At 33.5% G+C, this 24,079-nt stretch overlaps 1 protein-coding gene across 1 annotated transcript in view; it reads left to right on the top strand.

Annotated features, from left to right (window-relative positions):
• SPAG16 (sperm associated antigen 16) overlaps window positions 1-24,079 on the top strand; it is an 873,487-nt gene that overhangs the window by 23,909 nt on the left and 825,499 nt on the right. Inside the window, exons 5-7 of the mRNA XM_060151305.1 lie at window positions 4,593-4,730; window positions 16,022-16,129; window positions 22,114-22,231. Coding sequence (XP_060007288.1) covers window positions 4,593-4,730; window positions 16,022-16,129; window positions 22,114-22,231 — 364 coding nt within the window. The remainder of the gene's footprint in view (window positions 1-4,592; window positions 4,731-16,021; window positions 16,130-22,113; window positions 22,232-24,079) is intronic.

Raw genomic sequence — 24,079 nt, 5'->3', positions numbered from 1 at the left:
ATTTGAATTGAGATGAAATTTCAGAAAAGTACAATAGTATTAAGATTTATAGAACCCCTAAGTAAGCATTACATTTAGCATAATATTGTAATCATAATGTAAAATTTGTATAAATAACTCTTCATTATATGGGCTTAGTATTACTGTGGTTCAAATTATTTTATTCTTATCCCTAGCCACCAGTTTGTAATGAGATTACAAATTATTTGTAATGAGATTATACTGTATTGGATATTTTTATTTCAAATGAAACATTTTTTACTTTCATCAGAAACTTTTACTTATTATGCATAGTAAGACTGTAGGAATATTATTTATATATATATATATATATAATTATTATTTTTTGCGGTACGCGGGTCTCTCGCTGCTGTGGCCTCTCCCGTTGAGAAGCACAGGCTCCGGACGCGCAGGCTCAGTGGCCATGGCTCACAGGGCACAGCCGCTCAGCAGCATGTGGGATCTTCCCGGACCGGGGCACAAACCTGTGTCCCCTGCATCGGCAGGCGGACTCCCAACCACTGCTCCACCAGGGAAGCCCATATATATTATTTTTATAATTTCTTATTATAGAGAAAAACACTTGTAATATATCATTGCTGTAAATTCATTTAATTTTACAAAAGGGGTGAAGCAAGGTTTCTCTATTGTTGGTTTGTAAAAAAAAAAACCCACAAAAATCAAACAAAAACTCCCCAAACCAAAAAACCTGGGCAGTGAAATTTGGCTTATGTTCCTTCATTCCTCAAACAGTAATTGCAGTAAATCCATTGAATCTGGGGTCAGCAAACTAAGGCTCTGGGGCCAAATCTAACATGCCTCCTGTTTTGGTAAATAAAATTTTATTGGAACACAGCCATGACCTATCTTTTAGGTATTGTCTATTTGTCTCTGGTTGCTTTCACACTATTACATTTAATGGCAAAGTTAATTAGTCACAGCGGAGACCATATGGCCCAGAAACTTCTTTTTTTTCTCCAAATTCTAAATATTTATTTTCTGACTGTTAACACACACAGAAAAGATTATACATATTCATAATATTCTATGAACCACACAAAGTCTGCACTGTGGGTTTAGTCAATGATATTTTTATGATCCTTTAGAAGTGCTCTGTGGACAATTATAATTTCCCTGGGGGCAAAATTAAAGAAAGGGTTAAAATGGAGAAATTATGGTAGTGCATTTTATGTACCCTTACGGAGCATATGTCAACCATCTCCTTTCCTCCACTGGATTGTTTTACTGGCTGTTAACAAGGTCAGGACTCACGCAAAATGTACATTCTTGCTCTTTGCCTCTTCCTCTTATTATCTCTAACTCACTCCAACTCTTCTTCCCTTTACAGCCAAGTGTTTTGAAAACAGGCTATTTTCTTTCTTTCTTTACTCTTTTACATCTTTGGTTCTCTCCAGTTTGGCTTCTGTTCCTACCATTCTACTGAAGGTTGGATGGTAGTAAAAATGCCATCAAATGTAATAGTGCAATTATTTATAGTATTTAATTGCTATTTTAATTTTTTCTTAATTTTAGAAGAAATTATAAATTAGTATAATATTCCTTTAATTTTCACAAAAGGGTAAATATTGCTGCTTTTAGCCAATAAAATTTGGCATAATACATAATTACTCAAACGTGGGTAGTGCAGTTAAAACTTTTACCACATATTAATTTATTTACATAGCATTTATTTTAGTGGCCTTCATATCACTTTTTTTTCTTCTTGAAATAATTTCTTTAGTGATTTTTTTTCTGCATTAAATAAAGCAAGTTGCTGAAAACCAATTTTATGGTCAGAAAAACTTTATGGTCCAATACTTCAGTCAATCCTTATGTCTTCTCTTTTGAGATAAGTATAAATCACATTCCAAATATGTATAGAAAAGTGATTTTATGCTTAAATGATTATCTATTTGTTGTTTTATAAGTTGTGGCAAATATCATTTAATATTGATTCAATTATCTTAAACTTTTGGATATTTTACAGGGGTTTTCTTGCTATTTTTTGGTATCAGATAAGATATATATATATAGCACAAAACATATGACTACTAATGTGTAATATATTAATAAAGTTAAGATTGAAAATATGAAAATGCTGAAAATTAAACATTTTTAAACTAATATTTAGCTCATCTATAGCAAGCTTTGTAGGGATTTCTTTGTTAATAACTATATTACTTGAAATGTTTTTCTATGCTCTGGTTGTTTTTTATTTAACTTTATTAATTGCTACATATAATGATTAAAATTGTACTTATTTACAGATTTATAAATGATTTTCTGATGTTCCTTCTTATTTCACTGAGAAAATGGAAGTTCCACAACTCTTGCTTCCTCTCTACCAACCTGCCACCTCTGTTGTCAGCATTCTCCCTCTCTCCTGTCACAGCGGCTGAGCCATATATGCTGTCAGCTGAGGCCAGCTCTCCTCTACTGGATCCCAGCTCCTCTCACCTACTCAAGCACATGACTCCTACAATTGTCCCCTCTCTTTCCTGCACTGTAAACTTCTTCCTTCTCTGCTGAATCACTCACATAAGCATAGAGATGTACAATAATATGTCATATATTAAAAAATAGAAGAAAACAAAACACCCTGGACTCCACTTTCTCTTCTAGGTTCATCTTGATTTCCTGGGCTCTGCTTTATAGCTTATCTCCTTGAAAGAGTTTGTTGCTACTTCCTCATTTCCTACTCTCTCATTCCTACTCTAGTTCCACTTTCACCTCCATGACTCTACTGAAACTTTTTTCAGTGACTTCACATTTCCAAATTCAGTGATTGATCCTCAGTACTCCTATTCAGTCTCCTTGCGTCATTTGTCACTGTTACCCATTTCTTATTTCTTGCAACACTTTCTTCACTTGGTCCCTGACCCAAGCACTCTTCTATTCTTTCACTACTTCACTGCCCCCTCTCTTTCTTAGTCTCTATTTGGTAGTATTTCCTTCTCTTCCCAATCTTGAAATAGTCCTAGGTCTTCCTTACTTCTCTCTTTACATTCACTTCCTAACTGGCCTCATCCAATCTTGTGACTTGAAAGTGTATCTATTTACTGATCATTCCCAGATTTAAACTGCATGTCCTAACTTTTCCCCTGAACTCTGGACATGTACTTATAATGTTCATTTTCACTTAATTGCCCAGCAGACATATTGCATTTAACATGGATAGAAACAGTTCCTTGATTTCTCTAAGCACCCAGTTCCTACTGCATTTGTCCCCACTAAATGTCTCTCTGTTGCTCAGCCAAAATCCTTGGAGTCATCCTTGACTTTTCTTTTTTAACCAACACCTGACATCTGATCTGTAGGAGAATCCTGTTGGCTCCATCTTTACAGCATGTCCAGAAGATACCCATTCCTCACAATCCTTACTGTTACCAACTTTGTCTAAGCCACCAATCTTTCTCTCCTGAACTATTGCAGCAGCCTCCTAACTAGACTCTCTGGTTCTACTCTTGCTTCTCTAGAGTCAGTTTCTTCAAACAGATTCCAGACTAATCCTTTTAAAACATAAATCTGATCAGTGTCACTTGTCTCTTAAAGCATTCTGATGGCTCTGATTCAGAGTAAAATTCCTCTTTCTGGCTCCCTGCTGTCTTCCTGACTTATCTTTCACCATTCTCTTTCCTACTCACTTAGTTGGCTCCGTTTCCAAATACTACAGATGTACTGGCTTTTTGCTTTGTATTGTATTTGTCAAACGCCTCCTTGTCTCAGGGCCTTTACATTTACTTTTCTATCAGCCAAGAATGCTCCTCTCCCACATATCCACATGGCTTAGTCTCTCATTCCCTTCAGTTTCCTGCTGAAATATCACTTTGTCAGTTATACTTTCTCTGGCCACCTTATAAAAAATCTCACAAACACCCCCCATCATTCTCTACTTCAGTCTCTGTTTCTCTTATCTTGCTTTATTTTACTTCATAGAATATATCACCATCCACATTAGAACGGAAACTCCATTAGTCCATTAGGACTTGGACATTTTTGTTAATTTCACCAGTGTCTGGACTAGTGCCTGGAGCATAGGAGATGTTCAGTTATATTTTATGCACCATGATGATATTAGTACTTAGCAATTCATTAATATTTTATTTTAAAAATATCTTATGAATATTGACATTTTAAATTTAAAAAATTATATTGCAACTTATCACTATAAACATTCCCTAAGACTTAACTTTTTGGGCTTCCCTGGTGACGCAGTAGTTAAGAGTCCGCCTGCCAATGCAGGAGACATGGGTTCGAGCCCTGGTCCAGGAAGATCCCACATGCCGTGGAGCAGCTAAGCCCAAGCACCGCAACTGCTGAAGCCCACGTGCCTAAAGCCTGTGTTCCGCAACAAGAGCAGCAAGAGAAGCCACCACAATGAGAAGCCTGCGCACCGCAACGAAGAGTAGCCCCCGCTTGTCACAACTAGAGAAAGCCCATGTGCAGCAACGAAGACCTGATGCAGCCAAAAATAAATAAATAAATAAATAAATAAATTTTTAAAAAGTGATTTAACTTTTTGAAATGTACATAAATTAAGCCAATGTAGTAGAAAGAAACAATATAAAGTCTTTTGTTTGATTTTATCCTAGGTATGAGTTAATACAGAAGGGAGTAACTGAACTTAGAGGTGGCGGGCATGTTCCAGATGTCTACACTCAGAATATGCTTTTAGAAAATGAGAACAAAATTTTGAAGAAAGAATTGAAGCACTATAAACAAGCAGCTGAGTATGTTATTTTTTAATGACTTTTTAAAAAAAATTTTGGACTAAATAAAAGTAAGGCATTGAATTAGCTAATAGGTGGATGGTGGTTAATGCAACAGAGCTTTAACTCTGGAGAAATGAATTATATGTCAATTCTAGTTGGAAAGAATATGAAAGGCTTCACCAGCAAATTAATTGAACAGATGAGCAGAACACTCACAACTGTAATTCACCAACAAGAGTGGAATGCAGGGGGTTGTGCAGGAGGTTGTTAATTTGTTATGTAACATTCGCTTCCTTATGTATTTTGATAGTCTTATCATTGCTTGTGGAAATCTTCCCCTATGAGGGTAAGCTAATTTCTGAGATAATAATAAAATTATAGAAAGCTAGAGGAAGGAAGGAGCTAGTGTATTCTTAGTAGAGCAATTTCAGTATTTGAAAGTTGCCCAAAGAGAGCTGTTATTTTGTAATTTCATAGCATGAATTTATGCACAGAAGAGAAACGTAACAGAAACCAAATATCTCTGCATGTTTCTTTCTTTCTAAATTAATGAAAGACATGCAAGTTTTGGCAAACAAACTTAGATAAATGTGCAGTGTTATTCTGGCAAAGACAAATATGTGAATGTGTTGACTTGGGGTAAACATACTCATCTAAGACAATGTTAGGTGAAAAATTAATGCTTAGATATGGAGTAGACAGTTTATCCTTTGTTCATTAATTTTTATTAAACATTTGAAGAGGGGCTTTCTCTGTTAAAGAATCATATTAAAACAAAAATTAGATAAACAGAACTACCATAAAGGAACATAATATTTCTAAGATCTTTGTAAAATACTTTAATGTAAAGAAACGAGACTGTATTGCCAGGTGAAGGAAACATTTAAAATAAGCTTCTGCTTTTGAAAGGTGGTGGTAAATAAATGATAATTTGTACGATTGTTTTATTCAGTTATTATGTGCACTTACAGAAATGTATTTTGCAAGTTATACAACTTTCATATTATCTATGGATGTACTATTTGGGATTTTACATTTTAGTTGGAAGTGTATGATGATCCACAGAATGATAGTACTAGAACCAGCATCCTCTCTATCCTCAGTTCCATTTCTCAGAAGTGGTTTGCACTCTTGGCCCTGACACTCACACCTAATGGATGCACTGGGAATTTGACACAGCAAATTTTTCAGAGTGCTGCCTGGCATACTGTTTCAGTTCCTGATCTCCTTTGAATTATTGCCTAAGTTTGCTAATTTCTTTTGAATAGGTAGAGCCTCTTTCTGCAATGAGTTTTGCCCCAGTGCTATGAAATGATCATTTTTATTACTGGTTGTTTATTGAATATTATATTTAATAACTATAATCAAAACCATATAAACTGTTGCCCATGCAAATTATTAACTTAATGTTAAAAGAAACCATGATTCAAACAGATATCACTCAAATGAAATCTGTCTCTTGTTCATGTTTACTAAAATATCAGATTACTAAATGTTTCTAAAATTTACTGTATTTACTAAAATATAGTTTTAGTTTCAGTGGGCTTATGGTATCTCTCAAATCTATCTTACTTGATATAATTAAACTTATACAAATTAGAAAAGGAAAATATTTATTTAGCTTAGTCTACCTGACATGGAAAATTTGAAGGAAAGCTGCTTGACCCTTAGTAAATGCCTAATATTTATATCATTGAATGAATATTAAGCAAATTGTGCTTCACAGCCCCTTTTGATGAAGGATGTCCCTGTGGCCTAATTTTGTTGGATACATTCCCAGAAAATGGAGACTGAAATTTTGTAAAGAATTCCCAAAACTACCTCTGTCATGCTACAAGTTTGCCCCAAATTGTAAGTTTCATCACACAGGTTTTTCAATTTGACTTGTGAGGATATTTTCCCAGTAGGAATTAGTGATAAACATGGGATTCCCTTTAAGGAATTTACATTAAAGTTTTCTTTTTTAGAATTAAGGCTGTTTCTTAAAGCAAGATAAATGTAGATGTCAAATACTTTTCTAATAATTAATATTTAATACATAAAAAGTCAGGTTACAGATGTGTTATATATTATCTTGATTAAACTGGTAGCATTTAGTGATGAATCTAGAAAAATCAGTGAAATCATATAGCTGTAAGCTTATTATTTATCTAGGGAAGATTTGCCATGGAAAGAGTACTGAACTTAAAGTTCAAATACCTAGCTTCCAATATTCTGCTACTTATTAACTCAGTTTCCTTATTGTTATACTGGGAATAATTATGCATAATATTATTAACTCCTAGGGAGTGATGTGATAACTAAATAAGACAATCTATATTAAAGGGCTGTGTAAATCACAAAGTGCTGTGAAAATGTCAGCTATTATTATCAATATCTCTAAAGGCTGTCATCCCTAGATTTAAAAAATATTATCATTATTTTTGAAATTCAGCAATGATGAAGCATGAAGGAAGAGATGAAAAGGGAAAATATTTCACTGTAAAATATCTGAATTGCTATAATTAAAAAAGAAATTGTCTTTTTCTCTGCTGTAAGCAATGCCAATTTTAGAACAGGGGCTTTCCCTATATTTGCTGCAAATGTAGATTATCTTCTAAAATATAAAATTTGGTGTATGGTGTATCTGTATGTTTCGTGATGGGTGTTAACCAGACTTGTGATTATTTTGCAATATATACAAACATACATCCAATCAGTATGTTGTACACCTGAAACTGATATAATGTTACATGTCAATTAAATCTTGATAAAAAAAGGTTTGGGAAAAAACTGCTTGGAAAATTTCTTTATGGATGTTTTTAAGGGAAAAACAGCATTATTAAAAAGATTTATAGTTACATTAAATATATTATTGGATTGGCCAAAAAGTTCGTTCAGAACATCTTACGGCAAAACCTGAGTGAAGTTTTTGACCAACCCAATACATACTAGATACTGGAGAGGAATGATATAAGTAGGAGTTTGACATTCTTTCTTGGAAGATTAGAATATAACTGTACTTTTATATTGAAATGTAGACCAATTGTTATTTTAACCAAAAATATTTAACTTCTTAACTTTTTAATTCTAAACAAATACCAAGCATATAGAAAGTAAACAAAATAAAATAATGAACTTCTTGGGCCTGTCAGCAGTTTCAACACTTCTCAACTTTCTGCCATTCTTATTTCTATCTCCACCCACACCCTACCCCACATCCTGTTTATTATATTATTTTTTACAGTTCTTTTTTTGTGTTATAATTTACATAAATTGAAATGTACAAGTCTTAGCTACATAATTTTGACAAACAGATGAAGTCTTGTAACCTCCATACTCATGTTACTATAGAACATTTCTGTCTATCCAGGAATTTCTTTTGTGTCCCTTCTCAGTCATTCCCTCCCCTGGCAATCACTGTTCTGATTTTATTTTCCACCTTAGATTAGCTTTGCCAGTTTGAGAACTTCATAACTGGAATCACAGAATATTCATTTCTTTGTCTTTGACATCTTCTACTCAGCTAAAGTCTGTAAAATTTATATGTGATTTTTGCATTTATCAATAATTTGTTCCCTTTTATTGCTAAGTAGTACTCTATTGTGTAGTGTATACCACAATTTATTTACCCTTTTTCTATTGAGTTGTTTCCAACTGTGGTTATTATGAATGATACTGCTATGAACATTTGTGTACAAGTCTTTTTGTGAGGATGTGCTTTCTTTCTTTTGGATAAAAACTTAGGAATGGAATTTATGAAGGGTAGATGTATAAGAAACTGCTAGTCCATTTCCTGACATTCAAGTTGAGTCATTTTACATTCTCAAGAGCAATATATGAGAGTTCCAATTGCTCCATATTGTCACCAACATTGAGTTTTTTTAGTCTTTTAAATTTCAGCCATTTTAGTGGTTGTATGGTAGCAGCTTCTTGTAGTTTTGATATACATTTTCCTGATAACTAATGATATTGTGAACATTTTGTGTGTGTGTGTGTGTGTGTGTGCTTATTGGCCATTCATTGATCCTGCTTTCTGTGTAAATCTTTTGCCTGTTTTTGGTTGAATTAGTTGTCTTATTTTTGAGTTGTAAGAGTTCTTTATATATTCTGGTTACAAATCCTTTGTCAGAATATTGTGAATATTTTCTTCCAGTTTATGGCTTGATTCTTCAATTTCTTAATGGTGTCTTTGGGTGAGCAGAAGTTTTAAATTTTGAGGAAGTCTAATTTATCTTTTTTATAATATTGCTTTTGATATTTTGGCTAAGATACCATTGCCTACTCCCAGGTCACAGAAATATTGTTTTCTTCTAAAACCTTTACAGATTTAGAATTTGTATTTCAGCCTGTGATCTAGCTTTAATTTTTGTATACTGTGTGAGGTATGAGCTAGAGGTTAATTTTCTTTCCGGTAGGAGTAGTCAATTGTTCCAGCACCATTCTTAAAAAGATTTTTCATCCTTCATTGAATTTCTTTGGCATTTTTGTTGAAAATCAATTGACCCTGTAATTGTGGGTCTATTTCTATACTCTATACTGTTCCATTAACCTATTTGTTATCCTTATACTAATACCACACTCTTGATTACTGTAAGTTTAATTAAGTCCTTAAAGTCAGATAGAGTTAGTCTTCCAGCTTTGTTTTTCTTTTTTAAGGACAGTTTGACTATCCTAGGTCCTTTGCATTTTCATACAAATTTAAGAATCACTTTGTCAATTTCTATAGAAAGACAGGCGTGGGACTAGAATTAAGATTGAGTTGAATCTATAACAATTTGGGAAGAATGTGTGTGTGTGTACACATATATTTATACATACATACTTTTTTGGGGGGAAGGATTGATATATTTATAAGTTTTAGTCTTCTATTTGTATGGTTACTCTTTCCAGTTATTAGGTTATCTTTAAAGATAACCTAATAAGGTTATTAGATGAAGGAGCTCGAAACTTGTGCCCTTTACATCTAATTATCTAATGTATACATTTTTGTTACATTGTGAACTCCATATAATAGGGACTTGTCTTGTGCTCAGTATATCCCCAGGGCCTGTAGCTGTGCCTGGCAAATAGGAGGGACTTATGTGAATGTGTGCTATTAACACTTTGGCTCTTTAAAAAGCTTTTGACAAAGTTCAACACCCATTTATGATAAAAACTCTCCAGAAATTGGGCTTAGATGGAACCTACTTCAGCATAATAAAGGCCATATATGACAAACCTACAGCTAACATCATACTCAATGGTGAAAAGCTGAAAGCATTTCCTCTAAGATCAGGAAAAAGACAAGGATGCCCACTCTCACCAGTATTATTCAACATAGTTTTGGAAGTCCTAGCCATGGCTGTTGGAGAAGAAAAAGAAATAAAAGGAATCCAAATTGGAAAAAAAGAAGTAAACTGTTACTGTTTGCAGATGACATGATACTATACATAGAAAATCCTAAAGATGCTACCAGAAAACTACTAATGCTCATCAAAGAATTTGGTAAAGTTGCAGGTTACAAAATTAATACACAGAAATATGTTTTTTAAAATACTTTTTATTTTATATTGGAGTATAGTTGATTAACAATGTTGACAGTTTCAGGCTTACAGCAAAGTAATTCAGTTATACATATACATGTATCTATTCTTTTCCAAATTCTTTTCCCATTTAGGTTGTTACATAATATTGAGCAGGGTTCCCTATGTTATGCAGTAGGTCCTTGTTGGTTATCCATTTTAAATATAGCAGTGTGTACTTTTTTTTAATACACAGAAATATGTTGCATTTATATCCACTAACAATGAAAGATCAGAAAGAGAGATTAAGGAAACAATCCCATTTACCATCACATCAAAAGAATAAAATCCTGAGGAATAAACTTACCTAAGGAAGCAAAAGACCTCTACTCAGAAAACTATACAATACTAGTGAAAGAAATCAAAGATACCACAAACAATTGGAGAAATATAACATGTTCTTGGATTGGAAGAATCGATATTGTGAAAATGACTGTACTACCCAAAGCAATCTAAAGATTCAGTGCAATCCCTATCAAATTACCAAGGGTAATTTTCACAGAATTAGAACAAAATTTTTTACACTTTGACCAAAAGACCCCAGAGAGTGAAAGCAATCTTGAGAAAGAAAAATGGAGCTAGGGGAAATCAGGCTCTCGGACTTCAGACTATACTACAAATCTACAGTAATCAAAACAGTATAGTGCTGGCACAGAAACAGAATTATAGATCAATGGAACAGAATAGAAAGTTCAGAGATAAACCCATGCACGTATGGCCACCTAATCTATGACTAAGGAGGCAAGAATATACAATGGAGAAAAGACAGTCTCTTCCATAAGTGCTGCTGGGAAAATTGGACAACTAGCTGTAAAAGAATGAAATTAGAACACTCCCTAACACCATAAACAAAAATAAACTCAAAATGGATTAAACACCTAAATGTAAGGCTGGATACTATAAAACTCTTAGAGGAAAGTATGGGCAGAACACTCTATGACATAAATCACAGCAAGATCTTTTTTGACCCACCTCCTAGAGTAATGAAAATAAAAACAAAAATAAACAAATGGGACCTAATGAAACTTTAGCTTTTTCCAGCAAAGGAAACCGTAAACAAATTGAAAAGACAACCTCAGAATGGGTGAAAATATTTGCAAACAAAGCAACTGACCAGGGATTAATCTCCAAAATATACAAGCAGCTCATGAAGCTCAATATAAAAAAAAACAAACAACCCAATGAAAAAATGGGCAGAAGACCTAAATAGACACTTCTCCAAAGAACACATACAGATGGCCAACGAACACATGAAAAAATGCTCAACATTACTAATTATTAGAGAAATGCAAATCAAAACTACAATGAGGTATCACCCCACACCAGTCAGAATAGCCATCATCAAAAAATCTAGAAACAATAAATGCTGGAGAGGGTGTGGAGAAAAGGGAATACTCCTACACTGTTGGTGAGAATGTAAATTGGTACAGCCACTATGAGAAGAGCATGGAGGTTCCTTAAAAAACTAAAAATAGAGCTACCATATGACCCAGCAATCCCACTGCTAGGCATATATCAGGAGAAAACTGTAATTTGAAAGGATGCAATGCACCCCGATGTTCATTGTGGCACTATTTACAATAGCCGGGACATGGAAGCAACCTAAATGTCCATTGACAGAGGAATGGGTAAAGAAGATGTAGTACATATATACAATGGAATATTACTCAGCTGTAAAAAGGAGTGAAATAGTCTCATTTGCAGAAACATGGATGGACCTAGCAACTGTCATACAGAGTGAAGTAAGTCAGAAAGAGAAAAACAAATATCTTATAATATTGCTTATATGTGGAATCTTGAAAAATGGTAGAGATGAACTTATTGCAAAGCAGAAATAGAGTCACAGATGTATAGAACAAATTTATGTTTACCAAGGGAGGAAGAGGGGGTTGGAATGAATTGGGAGATTGGGATCGACATATATACACTAGTATGTATAAAACAGATAACTAATGAGAACCTACTGTATAGCACAGGGAACTCAATGCTCTGTGATGACCTAAATTGGAAGGAAATGGAAAAAAGAGTGGATATATGTATACATATGACTGATTCACTTTGCTGTACTGCAAGAAACTAACAATATTATAAAGCAACTATACTCCAATAAAAATTAAGAAAAAAACCATTTTGGCTCTTTAATTAAGCTTTTAATAATTTTTAGAGTAGTTAATTGAAGATTTTTGCCTCTTTTATAGTATTCCTTAGGAGTAGGCATCGTTTTCCTTTTATGATGGGAATTTAAATAATTTTCTCTGAAGCTACATCTTGCCCCATTTAGAGTACTGTCTTCCTTTGCTGAGCTTTTATAGTAAGGAAATGTAATGCAGACCAGAAAAGTTTTATTGAGAGTCCTGAAGATTAGGCAGGAAATAATACTGACTGGGATTTCTAAATAGAAGATTAAAGTGTACCATCTTAAAAATAATGAAATACTTGGTTTTATCTTCTGCCGGAAAATATAGGCATAATGAAAATCAAACGGCTGTTAATACTGAGAAAAAATTAGGTGCTTTACTAATAGGCCCTAATTTCACTTACAAAATTCACTTCTATGAAAGGTCAAAGAGTACCCAGCATTTCCAAAGACCCATTTAATTTAATGACTTTCAGAAACACACACTGTGGATAAAGATAATAATGAGGCCCATAAAATTTCATGCTTTAGTGTTTAGGTAATTGCTTGTTAAATTAAGAAGGTATTTTTTTCCAGACATGGGTATACCCCTTTCTTTTTTGGTTAAGAATATAATGAAAGTTTGCATCTAATCTAGCTGAGTAGTATTTTGGCTATCTGACAATTATTCCAATAATAATTGTAGTGGGTTAAACAAATTTATTTATAACCAATTGAAGAGAATGAAATAGTTGGTAATTATACAGTACTGTTATCAGAAATCACTTTGATTCAAGTTTGCACACGAAAAAATACATGATAAAGATGGCCTACTTTGATTGGTGCATGTAAACAAGAAAATGTTTATATGATACCTTTTGCCAAATTATGATAACAGAATAACTCAATAAATCTATTATTAAAAGCTTAGTAAAAACTATTCAGTTAATAAAAATTATTTTACTTGGAGCATTCAGTTAAAAATAATTTTTTAGAGTACATTATTAAATCACGTTAATACGTTAAACATGGAGTTTTGGGGACAGTGCTTTTATAGTATGAAAATATATGAGTATCTTGATATTTTATAATTTAATTATATATTTTGATATGCTGCTTTCCTGAAATGGGGAAGTTAGTCACTCTGCCATCTCATTAAGGAAAAGCATTTAAGTAGTGTGTTCTTTTTGATATACGAATCTAAATAGAATGTTTCACTGAATAACTTGCTTCATTGTACTTGAAATAGAATTTATATATTTGGTGTCTGTCTTAATAAAAGTTTTTCTTAAACACAACGATGCTCTACTAATATAATGAGAAAATACTATATAGTTTAAATATTAATAGCTTATATGAATATTTCAAACTTTATTTTTTAGTACAACTTTTATTTTCCTTTTATTAAGCAAATGGGCAGCAGGAAGGTCATAATAGGAGAAGCATCACCATGAAATGAATTTAAATTGTTTCACTGAGTAGACTTCATTTGTCCAAACAGAAAGCGAGTCTCTGAAAACCAATTTAATGGTCAGAAAAACTTTATAAAGTGCAATACTTCAGTCAATTCCTATGCTTTCTTTCCTGGGATGAGTACAAATAGGACTTTAAGTGTATATTTAAAAAGTGAGTTGATGCAGTGCTGTACATTTGTGGTTCTGCTTAAGAAACTCTGCAATATTATTTTTCTAAGTTTTTTTTAACCTATTATGAGTTTACATTTCAGATAAGATAAATAAAATATAAGCCCATGAAGTAATTCATCAAGTTGTTGTAGACTCAAAATGGAGTTTTAGTAGACTCAAAATCGATGTTCATAAAGTTTAAATTCTTTTATAAAGATATACAAAAAGATCAGTGTTACTAATAATCATGTATTCTGATACTTTTGATCCCTGAGAGGATATTTACCTACTGGCATGCCCCCTATTTTAGGTAGATAAATGTAGCTGTTTGAGGAATTGAATATATCTGTTCTACTATACTAAATAGTAATATGATGATGATGATGATTACAGTAGCATTTATTGAATATTTTCTATGTGCATGATAGTATATAAGACACTTTACATACTTTTCTTATAAGTGAATGTGAATTCAAGTGATGTTCTTGTGTTTTCACAACAAAATGCCAACTCAGCCATTTATCTTTTCTAGTCATTCTACTTAAACTCACTCCTCCTTATACTCACTTCTCTACTCATTGGGCACATTTTGGTGGCAGAGGGGTTCTCTCTTTTTTTTGGTCCATCTTCTCTCACACATACACACAGAGTTAAAACCTGGAAAGAACAAACTGTTTGTTTATCTAATAGTTGGAATATTCCACAGATGATTTTTCAAGTCTCAATATTTTAATCAACATTTTCTTGTGCCTTCAAGATTGTTGGCCTGGAAAGGAAGTTGAGGGTTAGATGGTTAGACCATGAAGTACTGTGACACAATGTTTATTTACATGTGGTCAAAACTACAACATTGACAGTAGAATGAAGAACAGTACAGGTCATCCAAAATAAGTGGGAGATGGTAGGGGAGAAAGAAAGAAACTTGGAAGAATGGAAAAGACACTTTCATCTTATGCCACGTATGGCTTGATCTTTCAGCAAGAAGTCTCACTGATCATAATATGTGCCATCCGAAGTCTGAAAACCTAAACTCATACCAGTGCTCTGGCAGTATCCCAGCCACCATTCCTCAATGATTGCTCTGACATAGCTCCTAAAGCAGAAATCTATTGCGTGCATTTATTTCATATAATCTGAATTTTGAAATATGAGAGGCAGATTTATTCCATTCTGATCTTTTTGAGAGCTGTCAGTACTCAAATTTAGTCCATCCATTTTTCAGAATGTTAGAATCTCAGTGCAGTAGCACTTTGTCAGTTAACTAAGACTGTTAGATAACCACTTTTACATTATAAATTATATTTTACATTATTACATTGAAACTAACTTACATTGTAGAGGTGGGGGAAACATTCCCATTAATTTTTTCACATACGACTTGGGCTGAGAAAGAATACTCTCGCTTGCTTTATGCCAGGGATCTACAGAAGATATATCCAGTTGAATGCTTCTGTATCACAACACTGATATTGAAGACTTTTCTCATTAAGTTACCAATTATTTTAGTAATATGATTTGTAGGTGGTATATATTTTTCACATGCCTTACCAGAATAAAATCTTGGTTTTCTAGAATTTATACGCTTTCTTTTTTACAATTATCAGAACTAAGTAGCCCACTTAACCATATATTCAAGCAAGTTCAGAATTAAATTTTGTAAAGTTTTTTCCTTTATTTGTAATTATTTTGAATTATCCTATTTTATATGTATTTCAATTTTATAAGCAAATTGTCTTTGAAAATAGATGGATTATGTGTTATTGTGGCAGCATACCTTTAATTTTCCTTTATTTAAATGAAACATGAATAAATGATAGTTTTGAAACTACAGGTTTTAGCCTGTTCATTCCCCACCCCCATATATGTTATATTGGTTGGGATATTTCAATGAGAATTATAGTGGAATCTTTGCTTTTCAATAATCTTTTGAATTGCTTAGTACTGGATTTGAATTGATAAGTAAATAATTTTTTCAGAAAAGAATTAGCAGTGATTTTTAAAGTTGTTATTATTTTTATTTTTCAGCAAGGCTAGAGAAGATCTGCTGAAAACTCAGAAAGAACGTGATTTTCATCGAATGCACCACAAGAGAACAGTCCAGGAGAAAGACAAATTAATTAATGACCTCAAAGGGTAAGCTGCTAGTATTTGTTGGCATATTTATCAAAGAACTATTTAATTTGTGTTAAGCCATTTGGCCATGGAAGAAGGTTCCAGGTAAAGTTATTCATTCAGCATTTATTGAGCATCTACTGTGTGCCATGTGTTTGATACAAAGATGAGCAAGTTTAGGTCCTTGCTGTCAAGGTTCCCAGAGACTATTAAGATGTGTAATGGGGGAGGAGTTAAACAGAAATATAGTGAAATATACTGCATTGTTTTTATGCAAGCCAAGAGGTGGTCACCCCAACCAGATTGGAGAGTGAGTTGGTTCAGGGACCTATTTCTAAAGGAAATGAATTCTAAAGTATGAGTTAACAGGGTGAGGGAGTGGGGTCAGCGTCCTGTGCAAAGGCACCAAGTCATTGGAGGAACGTGACATGTTCGCCAAATTGTAAGAATGGAGAGCAAAGTGCAGAAGCAGCTTGACAAGGGCAAGGTGGAAGGGGCCACAAACTGCATAACCTTGAATTTATCCTAAGACTTTTAGAAATTACTCTAATGATACTCAGATTCACTTCCCTCTGTCCTCCTCGTCTCCCTGACCCCCCCCCCCACCCGCCAAATAAGAAAAGAATTTATAATCTCTAACTAAAATTCTCCTTTGCTTGTTCTAGGGCAGTGCTGCCCAATAGAACTTTCTGTAATGTTATAAATATTTTATATCTGTACTGCCCCATATGATAGCCATTCGTCACATCCTCTACTAAGCACTTTCAGTGTGGCTAGTACAACTGATGAATTAAATTGCTGATTTTATTTAATTTTAATTAATTTAAGTTTAAATTTAAATAGCCACATTTGGCTAGTGGCTACTGTATTGAACAACATAGCTTAGGGGTGGTCAGGATAATTGCTGTCTTTAGTAGTGATTATGGTCATTATGACTTTTATGATTTCTTAATCATAGGCTGTCTCGAAAGAATCAATGTACCTTTTAACTTAGCAATATATTAGAAATTAGCGTTTTTCTGATTTTTCTTAATTGAATCTCTATAGAAATCAAAACCAGTTTAATGAAAGAGATTGCATTAACTTGAAAAAAAGGCCTTGAGAGTGTTTATTCATTGACTTTAATCAATGCTTTTGGTTTCATATTTTGGTCTAAATTATTTTTTTGATTCATAAAATTGTTCCAAGTCCAGAAAAATTCAGAAAAAAGTCTTTGAAATGATTTGTTTTCCTCTTAACAATAACATTAATTGAGAAGTAGTACAATGTAATGGAAAGAGCTTGGATTTTGGAGTCACATAAACATTGGAAGCCTGGCTCCACTACTTACCTTTGTGTGTTCATTGTAATTCTGTTTCTTATCTGTAAAAACTGTCATAATAAAAGTACCTAATATAGTGTCTGGAACATAATAGATAGTAAGTACTTTGCACATACCCTAACACTGAAAGTATGTGCTAAATATATACTATTTCACGTAGATTTCCCTTTTGCATTTTTATACAGGTCTCTTTTTAGAACTGTATATTGTATTTTGTTTTAAAAATTTTTATATTTTAATATTTGGGATTTAATTTTATATCTTTTATATTTGGGAATTATTTTACTCTCAGGACAATAAAGAGGCCTGTGGCTCTTCTGAAGTCATGTAGAAGTCTATAAAGGTAGTGAAGCTTTTTCTTGTACAAAGATAACTAATTGCTGTGCCTTTATCAGGGTGAGGTACCCATTTGCCCAGAGGAAAAGCCCAAAGGTATTTTAGTAGTTTTGTGTGTGTGTGTGTGTGTGTGTGTGTGTGCATACATACACATACACATACGTGAGTTTGAATCACAGTACATTCTTCATGGGAAAGATCTCAGGTTTGAGTCCATTCTCACCCTCTGTGCTGATACAGGCAGGCTTCAGTACTTCAGTTACTTGGGTTGATGACAGTCTCAGAGCACCTTGGTATCCAGCTGTGGCAGCTGAAATATGATTGTTCACTGCTGCTGATGTTGTATTCATGGTAAATTGTTGTTTGAGTTTTTGTTTTAAATTATTTTTTTGAGACTTCGAGCCTATGTGTAAAATATATCATACTTGTTAAATTTCCTAGAATGTTTAAAGAGAATACTATTATAATTTATTTCATGTAAAAATTCAGCATTTTCAGATTATACTTTTTGTAATCCTTAGGGGCCCCAGTGAAGAAATCCACATTACATTGGAATATAACTACACTTAGTGTATATTCAGATAGCCTTTATTTCCATATTTAATTAGTAAGAATAATGTCTCCATTGAACCATCTGGATAAATCACTAATATATTTTTTCTAAGGACCTAAAACAAAATTTCATTGATGAACTGAGCGTCCCCAAAAAACTAGTCATGAAGCTAATCAATCACCAGTGAAGTTAATCAGTCAGCAGTGAACACCTTATCTTGTAATTGTGCCGTTGCATAATAAATCAGCTATAGAGAAGAGGGTTTTTGATTCCAGGATAAGTTAGGGTCTGAGTTCTCTGTGTCATATTTTACCCAAATATTTCAATGATGTGTCTTTTTATCATAAACCACAAAAAGTTAACCTTAATGTTTTCTCTAAATTGTTCAACTAAGTTGTAATTTGTTGCTTTTACCTCTCAATTTTTCAGAATTTCCTGTTTAACATGAGTGACTTATTATGAATGTACTTATTTTCAGAATTTTTAATACCAACATTTAGAACTTATAAGTGGATGCATTATGAGGTTCTTATGGAATTTATGAAACAGTCACACTTTTTTAGTCTGATTAAACAGAAGATTTCTGTGAATGTTTCCTTGTTATATCTTATTGGTATTTACGTGTTGCTAATTCTTTGCACAGAGGATAATCCAGTCATGTCTCATGAATGAGTAGATGCCAAAATCATCAATAATGTTTTTACTTCAGTTGCCCACAAACTCAGCACACAATGTTTTGTGTATATAACTCTGTACCTGAATGTGTGTTTACAAATGTATAAATGTCCCTAGAAGTTTATAGTATATAGCAAAATGTATATATGCTAAGTACATTAAGTAGAATAGGGGATGAAATTATATATACTACTTATATCTTTTATTTTATTACTCTCCCTTGCTTTGCTGAGTGTGACTGAATTAATACACACTAAGTATAACATATATAAAATACATATTATTATATATAATATAATATAAATATATATCATAACTTTAATGCTTAGGTTTTATTACTGTCATCAATGAAGTATAATCAAAATTATGTTGAGAAATATGATTTATAAATCAATGGCTTTCATAAATATATTCATGAAAATATTTTATAAAATGAGGACTACTGTTTTAAGTTTTTAATAAAAACAAATGTAAAATTATTTTGGGAGACTTCTGCTTTGAGTCATATAAGAATAACTGGTATAAAGCTAGCTCTCCAGCTGGTACTGGACTAGCTGTCCACTGTAATGAACTACAAAACTGGACAGAATTTTTGGTGTTGTTTTGTAGAGTAGAACTGGGATGTCTAAGAGGAGGGAAATACACAAAGTGAGCAGCATGATCAGCCCAGATTTCTGTCTGGAGTCACTTTTCAGAAAATAGTATGACAAGGTGGGACCCAAACAGACCACGGTAGTCTTGATGAGCTGACGAGGCAAAGGTCAGAGTTCAGGGCTGCTGAGAGAGCTAGAATTTGCAGGACAGGGTGCACAAAAGGAGGGAGGTACATGAAAAGGTACTTGAGAAATATCTGTAGTGGTTCCTTTTAGTCTTTGACCAGATACTAAGTTGTGGAAGTACATGGTAACAGAACATGAAGCCTGCAAAGAACAGCTCCTGGGCAACTGTGTGCCAAATGGAGATTCCAGAGATTGCAGATGTAGGAGTTCTGACCAGCTACAATGGAGAAAGCTCACTGAATACTCTGAGCACTCAGTTAAGACCCTTGATAAACCCAGCCATAGGAGCTGAGCTATTCTAGTCTTGGAGAAGGAACTATTTTAGACTTGCCCTATAAAAAGCTTAAAGGTAAACTTCGAAAGGCCTCTGCAGCAGCTTGCAGCACAGCTGAAGTGTTAGCTCTTTCTAGGGCAGGAGGGCCACCTCTGCAAGCCCATAGGGCCTGAGGAGGAGCACTACAGAAACAGCATTGTCAGGGACATCCTGAGAACCAGAGAAAAAGAAGTCATTTCATATTGATGAGAGTCAGTTCATCAGAAAGATATAATGTGCATGATTCTAATATAAGACTTGAAAATATATGAAGCAAAACCTGATAAAGCAGAAGGGAAAAATAGATATTTCCATAGTTATAATTGGAGATTTTAACATTCCTCTTGTAGCAATTATTAGAAAAATAGGAAAAAATTCTCAAGTTGACAGAATAGGACAAATTAATTGTGCATAATTGATATTTCTTGAATTCTGTCAATACTTTGGACTTTTCAAGTGCCTATGGAATGCTCACCAAAATAGGTCATATGCTGAGCCATAAAAAAAATCTCTATAAATTTCAAAGAACTGATATCCATACAAAGTATCTCCGACCTCAATCAAATTAAATTAAAAATCAATGACAAAAAGCTCTGGAAAATTTCCAAATAACTGGAAATTAAGTAACATATTTCTAAATCACCCATGAATCAAAGAAGGAAATGAGAAAATATTTTGAACTGAATGATTTAAAATGTAACATTAAAATTTGTGGGATTCAGCCAAAGCAGTGCATAAAGTGAAATTGATAGCTTATATTAGAAAAGAAGAAAAATTTAAACTAATGGTCTAATCTTGTACCTTAGAAGCTCAAAAAAGAACAATTAAATACAAAGAAAAAAGAAGATCAGAAACCAATAAACTAGCAAAGTTATAAACATAAGAAAAATTCAACAAAATCATATATTGGTTGTATAAAAATATAACAAAACTGGCAAAATTGATAATAAAATTGTCAAACCCTAGATATACTAATTATCACCAAATGTTGGCAAAGAGGTGAAGTAACCAGGAGTCTCATATATTGCTGTTGGAAGTATAAATTACGACCCAGCAATTCAACTCCTAGGTATGGTTTCTAAGGGAAATGAGGGTACATAACCAAAAATATCTTATATGACTTGTATAAGAATTTTCATAGAAACCTTATTCATAATAGTCCCAAACTGAAAATAACTCAGTTCTTCATCAGCATAATATTGGATAAACACATTGTAGAATATACATACAAAGGAATAGTACTCACAATAAAAAGGAATGAATTACTGATATATACAACAACATGGAAGGATCTAAAAAAAAATTATGCTGAGTGAAATAAGCCAGTTTCTGAAGAGAACATGTTCTATGATTCCAAGTATATGAATGTCTAGAATCTCCTGAAATGTTAGAAATGCTCTATATTTTGATGACAATGTGGACTACCTGGGCATGCATGAAAACTGTAATACTTAAGGTCTATATATTTCACTCCATGTAAATCACGCTTCATAAAAGTGAAAAAATATTTTGAAAGCGTTTTCAAATAAAACAGATTCTTAAAATTTATATCATACATTGAGATGAATTGAGATATCAAAATATTTTATACTTAATTTTCTTAATATGAGGTTATTCATACTTGTTTTCAAGACCATCCTTAATTTTGATGTGAATGACACCCTTTCTGTTTAATCATCTATTGTTTGTAGCCCTTGTCTTTTTGAAAATTGTTTCTAATTAAAGAAACTGCAATTTTGTTTTCTGTCAATGAATAGCAGCAACTTCTGGGTGCATACTTGAATACAACAAAAGTAAACAGAGAACTAGTTAACCCAAGAGAAATGTGACTTTCCCACCTCCACCTAGGTTGCAGGGAAGTTGTATGCCAAATAGTAGTTCTTGAACTTCTTGGCTCTGTTGTGTTGACCTTTATATGGTTAATTCATTTCTTATTCCAATGAAAAAAAATAGAAAAAAGATTTAGGTGTTATATGGAATCACTGATTTAACTCAATTACCCTTTAAGATGCCCTTTATTTTTCATAGGTTGAAGTTACATTACGCATCTTATGAACCAACTATAAGAGTATTATATGAGAAGCACCACGCTTTACTGAAGCAGAAAATGCTGACCTCTTTGGAAAGAGACAGAGCAGTGGGACAGGTAAAGAGACCATCCAAGCTACCTGAAAATGATTTTTAACCATTTAGTTTTTATAACATTATTAGAAATATTGGTTTTGTTTCTGAGTTAAATTTTAAAAGATTTCCCCCAATTGTCATGCTGTAAAAAAGATTAATTTGGAAACATCCAGGAAAAGTATTATATCCATTTTAAAACTACAAAGATTATTATTGAATTAAAACTATTTAATTAAAATATAACTTTTTAGGAGATTATTAAAATATAGTTACAGAGAAAAACTCAGCCATTAAAACATAACAACATTTAAGCTGGGTTTTAAATGCCAGCTTTGACAGCTGTAAACCTGGACCTTACCTAAACACTTTAAACTCAGATTTCTCATACATAAAGTATAACCACAATGACCTATCTTTTAATATTGTTGTGAAACTTAGATGAGATAATGAATAGAAAGTCCATGCAATTTACCCCCAAATGAATATTTGAAACACCTAGTTACTGACGCAATTTTCAGTCATTTTTGCTGTTGACACCCTTTTTCATTCTTCTTGCAGGGTTTTTGTATAGGCCTAGGCCTGGGGTAGTGGTGAGGAATCTCTAGTATAGAATTCAAGAAAAATAAAACAAAATGTTTTTTGGCCACATTAAAAATATGTAACACTTTATTAGAAAATATAAAACTGCTACTATGCTTAACATTCTTTTATTGTTTTCTGGAGATTTTAATTTTTGGTCAAACTTTCAGAAGCTACAGAAGCTTGCACGATGGTTACAAAAGTGTGAATGATTTTATTAAGACATACTTTAATCAACTGTATATTGTCTTTTCTTGAGTATAATCTTCAGCTACTACAATAAAAACATCACTTGTCTCCTTGTTTCTTTTTTTTTTTTTTGCGGTACGCGGGCCTCTCACTGCTGTGGCCTCTCCCGTTGCGGAGCACAGGCTCCGGACACGCAGGCTCAGTGGCCATGGCTCATGGGCCCAGCCGCTCCGCAGCATGTGGGATCTTCCTGGACTGGGGCACGAACCCGTGTCCCTTGCATCGGCAGGCAGACTCCCAACCACTGCGCCACCAGGGAAACCCTTCGTGTTTCTTTGTGCTTGAAATTTAATTGTGTATTCTTGAATGTATGAATTGCATTAATGGTAATATTGCATAAAAATAGTTTAATAATAGTTTACATTTTTATGGTACTGTATTGTCAAACCTTCAGAATTTCATCTCTTTGCTCTTTTTCATCTAACCTGTCCCCACAGCCTCCCAACAAGAGACAGTTCTACAACCTGGAACACTGTGAGCTAGATTCAGGTTGCTCCTGCTTCTTTTCCTGCCACAAAACAACTTAGACTTTTGCTCCTCATCTTACTCTCCTTTTCCCCCTGTTTTCATGCACATCTCCCTATTACTCTTCTCTCAGGAGGAATCCATCAGTCCCCTGGCCATACATTCCCAAGTGACCACGTATACTTTGGTGTCTCTGACAGACCACTCAGACTAAGTTTCAATATTCAGGGATATCAGGGCCTTCCAGGCATCCATGATGGCAAGTGCCTACACTCCCCTACAGGTTGTTGATTTCTACATCTGCCATCTATCTATCACTGGACTAGATCTTCCAGGCAATATCAGTGTGATTAGGGCTAAGTTATCTTCCTGGAATGGCCATCAGTTCCCCTATCTCTAACATGAGGTTAGATCAAAGGCCATATTAAGGACATATTTAGGCCATATACAGTCTTTGGGTTTCAGATTGCTCATCACTGGTTTGGTTACAAGAGCTAAGGATTAGGAGTGATAGGAGTCAGTCCCAGCTGTGCTACAAAGTAGCCATGTGAACATTCAGGTAACTTTACATATATGT

The sequence above is a fragment of the Lagenorhynchus albirostris genome, chromosome 6 (genome assembly GCF_949774975.1).
Source record: "Lagenorhynchus albirostris chromosome 6, mLagAlb1.1, whole genome shotgun sequence".
NCBI lineage: Eukaryota > Metazoa > Chordata > Mammalia > Artiodactyla > Delphinidae > Lagenorhynchus > Lagenorhynchus albirostris.
Note: the sequence above shows the minus strand (reverse complement) of the source record. Positions and strands in the feature narration are given on the sequence as shown.